This window comes from Dipodomys ordii, unplaced genomic scaffold (genome assembly GCF_000151885.1).
Source record: "Dipodomys ordii isolate 6190 unplaced genomic scaffold, Dord_2.0 Scaffold15, whole genome shotgun sequence".
Taxonomy (NCBI): domain Eukaryota; kingdom Metazoa; phylum Chordata; class Mammalia; order Rodentia; family Heteromyidae; genus Dipodomys; species Dipodomys ordii.
In genome coordinates, this window is record NW_012267231.1 from 15264583 (window position 1) to 15272718 (window position 8136).

An 8136-nucleotide genomic window follows, 5' to 3' on the forward strand; every position below is an offset into this window, starting at 1 on the left:
CGCTCTACCACTGAGCCACCTTCCCAGCCCCAAGCTAATTAAATTTAAAAACATCCTAACTCATTGGAAACTTGTCATTTATTAAATCCTAATTACTTTTTATTTAAAAGATAAAATTGGGGCCTAGGGATGAGGATGTAGGTCAGTGGTAGAGTGCTTGCCTGTCATGTGTGATCCCCAGTATCAAAAAAGAAAAAAAAATTAAAACTAAGACAAAGGCAGTAACATATTATCTTTACTTATTAATGTCTAGAGGTATGGTCCATGAAAAAAAAAGTCTCACATCAAAACCTATAAATACATGTTGAGGGAGGGTTATTAGGGAAAGGATATGAACCAAGGGGAGGTAAGCAAACAGTCATTATAATCAAAGCACATTATGAGAAAACTGAACTACATAGGGTAGCAATTGGAGGAGGAAAATGGGGGAGAATGATAGGAGTAACCTGACATGGAACTGAAACCTCTTAATACAAAAACTTAGTAAGAGATTTTAAAAATTGCATTAATGAGAAAAAAATTTAACTCAAACATCTCATGAGAATCTGTATACTTCACATAAAATCAGACACATGATTTCTGGCAAATAAATTATTGAATACATTTGTACTTAAGAATCTCTTTTTCTTTTGTTGTTATTCATAGGTTAAGCTCTGTGTTAGACAAGACACACTAAAAAAAGTCTGTATCTCCATTTCTAGTAGATCTAGTAACCTTGTAAAACAAAGCAAAGAACAGGTCCTGATGTAGTAACATGGTTTTTCCTTCCAGATCTATGGCCAATTTCTCATGGTTGGGTGCTCCATTAGATCAACTGTGACATTTCAGTCTCTTGAGATACTGAGGCATATATCTCCCAAGGAAAGGCTCTATTACAAGGTCAACTATTTAACTGGCCAAATAGTATTTGAATTAATTTTGTTAAGATCCATTGCTTGACATTGGTGCCACAGCCATCATTACTAAGGTTTGCATCTGCTGTTTATTTTAGTTCACCCAAAGAGGTGACTCGCCATCACTAGTAAATTGCCAAACAACAGAAGAGATTCATGAATTAACTACTGCAAACATGGCATTGTTACAAAGCACAACATTCACCACTACCTAGGTGTAACCCGAGTGAAATGATTCCTAAAATTTTAGCTTAATAAAATTAATTTCTTAGTTTCTCACTGAAGTCTTAATTATCCAATCTGGAATTTTCAGCATCAATATATTACACTTTTTTTATTTTTACACTTCATATTTATGTATTCAGCTAACATTTATGTGCCAGGTATTACACTGCATTTCTCTTATTCTCAACAATGTTGGTATTCTGTGGAAAAGTAATACCTGACTCATAAGAAGAAATACTACTTTGCTAGAAGAAAAAAGAGCTAATGCCATCGATTTTCCTAGAAACTCAAATGGAAGCATGAACTTCTTCCCCATAACTTGCAACAGAAAAGAACAGCTAGTCATTTTTCTAACAAGTATACAGCAAAAATCAATCAGCCTGGAGTCTTCAAATGGCCTGTTTAGTTTTATTCAAGATGACAGAAGCAATAAACAATGAAGTGTTCAAAATATACATGAAGAAATAATTAATATTGCCATCTTTTAAAGGATAATAATGGTGATGGTAACATTTACTGACACAAAACGCCAGTAGACATTTTAATCATTTATTCCACATATCATCCCTAGGGGACTGGCATAACCATAATCCCCATTTCAAAGGTGAAACAGGCTTGTCTTACTCAAGGTCACTCAGCTACACGAAGCTGTAACTCAAACCCAGTTCTGGGCTGGAATGTAGCTCACCAACAGTGAGTTCCTTTGCCTGAGTTCAATTCCTGATACTGCAAAACAAGAGCAAACCCAGTTCTATCACTGTTCGCTACTTGGTTTACACACAATTTCTGTTAAAAGGGTTCTTTGTTGTTGTTTTTGTCCAATATGGAGTTTGAACTCAGGGCTTTGCACTTCCTAGGTATGCACTCTACCACTTGAGCCACACCTCTCACCCAGCTTTGTTGATTATTTTGAAGATGCAGTCTCCAGACTTTTCTGCCCCAGCTAGCTTCAAACCATCATCCTCCAGAATCTGAGCTTTGTAACTGGGATAAGTAGCATAACCACTAGTGTCCAGCAAGTCTTAAAACTTTTAAATTTCCTAAGTTTCTTCCTTACAATAAATTACATTTTTGATGATACATATAGAAATCAACAAACAAGAATACCCATTAGAACAAAAGCCTTGACTCCCCTATAGTAATGGAATGGGTCATAGATTCATTTTGAAAGAGACAATGGGGTCATCCAGTACAAATTGTTTATTTCAGGAATAATTAAGACAGAGGTCTCTCTTGTTTGGGTTTGGTTTGGTTTTCTGAGCCGGGGTCTCACTATAGCTCAGGGTGCTTGGAGCTTGGAATTCTGCCTCCACCTCAGGTATGTATCAACAACCTGGAAAAGGGAGGCCTTTTGGGAACCATCTATACTCATTCTAACATCCTCAATCCAGAAAAGGGTCTTTTTACTTTTTCAAGTATCACTTTAATATATAATCTAACATCTTAATAACATTTTTAACATTTCATCGCAGCATGACCACTCTCTCTGAAGCACCAGTACAAAGTACTAGCACAAAGTAAAGACTCCATTACATGAATTCAGTACTGCAGGGCTGTACTAATTACAAACTACATTACAATATGACGTTATAGGAAATTATAAAATGACATCCTTAACCATATAAACTCCAGCTCAAAAATAGCTCTTGCTTCCTTAAATTCATTTGGGTCAACTATGGGCTCAGTTTCACTTCACAGGTCACATCACGTGACTGGATTCAAGCTCATTTTAAGAGAAATGTACTATGCTGTATTTAGAACACATTATCACTAAGAGCCACCAGATGAGGCTTTGGAGGTCTATCCAAAAACCCTGCTTTAGTTGCTTAGAAACTACATTTCACCACTTTATAAGTTATGTCAGCAGAAATTACACATGTACGATCAAGAACCTATTATGCAAAATGAAACCATGCTATTTCCATAAATTGAATACCGGAAATCAGAATTATGCTTAACTCACATTGTTAACACTTGAGTTAACCGCTAAGGCAAATCAGACTCTGTCTTCTACAACAGCTTCATACTTCGAAAAACAGGGGGAAAAAATGCCACTATGCTTAACATACTCAATAAAATACTGACCCTTTGCAGTGATAAGGCTTGACTAGCACAATTCGGTGCTACCAATTCTTACATCAAACCAGCAATTTTTTTTCCATCCCGTGATATATTTTCACTGAAATCTTCAATACTTTAAGCCTAGTTTCTCGTTAGAATACAATTCCACTAGCTCTACCATTTATTTTTAAAGCCATTTAAGTTTTAATTGTTCTTGTATAACAAGGAGGAGCACTGATTTGTAAAAATAATTCATAGTTCATGCTCCAGTAATCATAATTTTTTATATGAAAAACTATCTCTAAAGCCGGAAGTGGAGCTATGACTCAAGTGATCGCCAGGCTAAGGGACTGTAACCAAAAAATAAAAGTCTCTAAACCTGGTTGGTGGGACAGTACTGGGGCTTGAACTCAGAACCTGAGCACAGCCCCTTAGCTTTTTTTGCTCAAGGCTGTAACTCTACCACTTGAGCCACACAACTCCATTTCTGGTTTTTGGTGATTACCTACAGTTAAGAGTCGACTTCTGCCTGCGCTGGCTTCGAGCCCAGATCCTCAGATCTCAGCCTCCTGAGTAGCTAGGATCACAGGGGCAAGCCAAGGGCTCCACACTTGAAAACTCTTAATAGTCTCTTCCTCCACAAGAGCAGAAACAGGTGCACAATCTCTGTAGTTTCACTTAAAGACCAACTCAGCAGCTGATGCTAACACATGCCTTCGATCAGAATCTGCTTCGTTTGGATCCCCCCCAAGCCTCTAATCCACCCTGCCCCCGCCCCCGTTCTCCATCTTCTTTCTCTAAACAGCTTCAGTTCAAAACCCAGTTCTCCCATTTTCACTGCCCCTCGCTTCCATCACCGAAAGCATCTTTCCTATTCCTCGGAAATAACACCTTTTTCAGCGTTGAAACTTTTACATCTCCAAAACCCACTCCCCCTCCGTCTAGCTTTGATCCTCCCTTGCTCTCAACCCTCCACTGCGGTGACAGCTGTGTCCCTGCCTTCCCCCAAGCCCGACCCATAGCATCCAGTATTTTGGCCACCACTCTCCCTCCTTTCCCAATCATCTATCTTCCACTCCGCACGCCGACATCCCACCCCCACCCTGGCTTCCTGCATTTTACTCCCTTTCCCGTCTTCCCCCACGCCCAGGCACCCTTACTTTGCTAATAACTCTTCCCTTTTAGCTTTCTTCCCATCCTCGGCTCGTTCTCCTTTCCTTATTTAGAAACTCCTTTGCGCTCTACCCCAACTGCCACCCTGGAATGCCCGGGCACTGCACCCCATCTTCGAGCAGCTCGCGGGGAGACACCGCCGCTTCCCCTTCCGCGTCCCCGACGGCAGCCGGCCCACTCACTCCCTTCCACCCCCACCCCCTTACCCCGCGCCTCGCGAATCGAGTACTCAGCTCCCCACCACGTTCTCTCGGGGCCTTCCCCTCCCCTTCCTTCCCCTCCCCCCCCTTCCAGCTTCTCCCTTTCTTTTAAAGAATGTCACCAGGGTGACGAGCCCCGCGGAGAATCCCCGGTCGGCCTCAGCACTGGGGGGGGGGGGGAGGGGGAAGAGCCCTCCTTCATCTCGGGTTCTCCGCGGCGCTGCACCCCCTCCTCATCCACCCCAGCTGACTAACTACCCGACCTCCACTCCCCCCCACCTCCTCCGTCAACCTCCCCTCACCGACCCGCAACGACGCACCCCGCCGAGCCTTGGGGTCACCGCACCCCGGGCTTCCCCGCAGGACGCCCCCGCCTCCCCGGGCCCTGGCCTCGCGCCCGCCGGGCACCTACGCCCTGACAGGTTAGGCTCGGCCCCCGCGGCCGCCGAAGCCCCTCACACCAGGCCCGAGCCCGCTCCCGGCCCCCCTCGGGCCCGGCGCCCCTCAGCCCCCGGTGCCCCCGGAGCCCCGCCGGCCCGCCCCCGGCGCCCCGCAGCCCCGCGGGCCCGCCCCGGGCGCCCCGCTTACCGTTCTGAGCGGCGCCAGGCCCCGGCAGGACCGCGCCAGAGACCAGCAGCAGCGTGAGGGCCAAGGCGCGGGGGAGCGAAAGGCCCGACATCCTCCCCGGTGGAAGACGGAACGTCGTCTGGGCCGGAACCGGGGCCGCGGAAAGGGAGGGAGGGAGGGAGGGAGGGGGCGGGCGAGCGAGCTGGCGAGGGAGCGAGCAGGCGAGGGAGGGAGGGAGGCCGGGCGGGAGGCAGCCGCGGCTCCGTTCCGTCGTCCTTCCCCCGTCCTCCGCCTACCGCCGCAGCGCCCAAGCCTCGCGAGATTTCCGTCGCCGGCCGTGGGCGGTAGACCGGTAACGGCTGGAAGTCTCGCGAGGAGAGGAGACAGTCGGCTTGTAGCCCCCGCCCCTTAGGCTCGGAGGCCCCGCCCCTGCGGAGGCTGATTGGCTCCGCGCTAGATGGGTCACGTGCCAAGGGCGTTCTAGGCCACGTGACGAGGAAGGGGGCTGCACCTCCCCTCCCCGCTGGCCTGGGAGGCTCCGGGCGTCCGGCTTGCAGCCCTGGAGCGCCCATAAATAAGAGGCTGCCTCGGGGATCCGACGTGCTCTCTCCACCCACCCTGCCCCTCCCGTGCTCCCCCGTCGGCTGCGGGCCGGGGTAGCTCTCCCGCCCCCAGAGCCCCCCTCCCCTCTTTGTCCCCATAGGAAACCTGCTCTTTCCGCCTCCTGATCTGCCCAAGACCAGCACCCGAGTCTGTCCCCAACCTCCCTCTCTTTATTTTATTTTTCCCCTTCCAGGCAAAGCGTGGCAGTTGCTGAGCCTTCCTGCTGGGACATCTGCTCCGGCGGCCTGAAATGCCCTCCTTTCCAGCCCCCGCCTTGCTTTCCCCCCCTCCCCCTCCCCCGCACCCCCACTTCGGCCTTATTTTAGGTCTCAGGGCCTCAAGTTCAACCAGCCTAATTGCATGTCCGCAGGTACAGTTCTGCGAAAGGGACTCGGGCCTGTGTCTAACTTAAGTTACCTCGTCGGTGGTATTTGAATACAGCCAGCATTTATTGAGCACATGCTGTGTGCCCAGCCCAGGATGAAAACCTACAGGAAAATAGTTGCAGCTCTTGCAGAATTCACAACCTAATCGACCATGTACAAGTAAGAAAAGGGGCGAATACCCCATAGATAAAAGAGCTGACAAGAGCCCTCAGGAGCTTGGGGGCACGTGGGGTGGGGGGGGGTCACACCTTAGTTGCCTGAAAGTTGGGGAAGAAAGACGAACTATTTATAATGGGACACTTTGTTCCACTCTGGGCATTGGTGGTTAGCATGCAAGGAGGCCTAGATCATTCTTGTGTCACAGTCCTGGGTGTTTCTGCCACACAAAGAGTTGAATCCAGAGAAAGTAGATCTCGGCTTCAACTACTATGTCCTGTCTGGACAATGTTCCAGACAGTTTTCTAGCCATAGCCACAACAACTATGACATGTGATTAAAGATAAAAGATAGATATTCCTAAATCTCAGGTGTGTGTGACAAAACGATTGGCATGTGTCTCATCTGAACGGACAAGACAGCTTCGGGTCAGTCTGTGAAAGAACCAAGATTCTAAATTGATGTTAACTTTCCATTGGATGCAACCATTCTGCTGCATAACAAATATCCCAGTTGGATCCTTGCAACAAGAAAACCTTAAACAATGATGCCCATTTTGTGCCATAGGTAAACAGACCCAGAGAGGACATGACCTGCCCAGGGTGCTTGCCTTCATTCATGCCAAACACTCTGCTCTCTGCCTGTTTCTAGGCTCATCTTAAAAGTACAACCTCCAAACTGGCACTAGTGTACATACCTGTCATCCTAGCTACTCAGAAAGCTGAGATCTGAAGATCGTGGTTGAAAGCCTGTCCAGGCAGGAAAAGTCTATATGTCCAATTAATCACCAAAAAAGAAGTGGATCTGTGGCTTGAGCAAAAAAAAAAAAAAAAAGCTCAAGGACCCAGCACCTAGGCCCTAAGTCAGGACCAGCACACACACACACATATGATTGAAAATCAGGAAAAAAAAAATCCCTACAAGATGTCTAAGCTCCAATATAACACCTCAGAAGAACCCTTGGGATCCTCAGAACTCAGCCTGAGACACACTTTGCTGGCCTCCAGGGATGGTATAGCGGTGTGCTTTCCAGTAGTTCGTAGCGCACCCTGGTGGGAAGGTCTGAAATAAAGCATGCCCAATTGAGTGACTTCAAGATGATTGATGAGGTATGGTTCCCACGACCCTGGGAAGGAGACTAGTGAAAATAATACAGTAGCAATGTTCCCACAGTTGAACTTGAACTTCCAAATGGGTTTCCACTTTCCTACTGCACAGATCCTCCCTTAAAGCTCTTGCTATTCTGGTATATATGCATATCTTGCTTGTTATCTTTCAGAGAATGTAGTCTTCGCCCTGCCTCATACGACTCCTGGAGTCATCCTTGAACTCCATGTACCAAGTTCAGCATCCATGTTAGGTGACCAACTCAATATCCTTGTTGCCTCAATCCTTTAGACTTTTTTTGGGGGGGGCTCCGGTCGTGGGGCCTGAACTCTGGGCCTGGGCGCTGTCCCTCAGATCTTCAGCTCAAGGCTAGTGCTCTACCACTTAAGCCACAGTGCCACTTCTGTCTTTTTTTCTTTTTGCTTATGTGGTGCTGAGGAATCGAACCCAGGGCCTCAGGCATTCAAGGCAAGCCCTCTACCACTGAGCCACCTTCCCAGCCCCCTCCTTTAAACTTTCTAAATTCCAATCACCTCTTCAACTCAACCACATCCTCCAAGGTTACACCCTACAGTCATCCCTAAAAAGGGCTCGTATATGTAACCCCTCTGTACATCATCTTGACAACAAAAAAGGGCTCTTATGTGTGGGTATGTCAGTACCAGAACTTGAACTTAGGGCCTGGGTGCTGTCCCTTAGCATTTTTGCGCTTGCGCCCCAGCTCCACTTACAGCTTTTGAGTGGTTAATTCGAGATAAGAGTCAC

General features: G+C 47.2%; 1 protein-coding gene across 1 annotated transcript in view; it reads right to left on the minus strand.

Annotated features, from left to right (window-relative positions):
* Nptn (neuroplastin) overlaps positions 1 to 5302 on the minus strand; it is a 61066-nt gene extending 55764 nt beyond the window's left edge. The window contains exon 1 of the mRNA XM_013012105.1: positions 5141 to 5302. Coding sequence (XP_012867559.1) covers positions 5141 to 5231 — 91 coding nt within the window. The 5' untranslated portion in view covers positions 5232 to 5302. The remainder of the gene's footprint in view (positions 1 to 5140) is intronic.
* Between the last annotated feature and the right edge of the window lie 2834 nt (positions 5303 to 8136).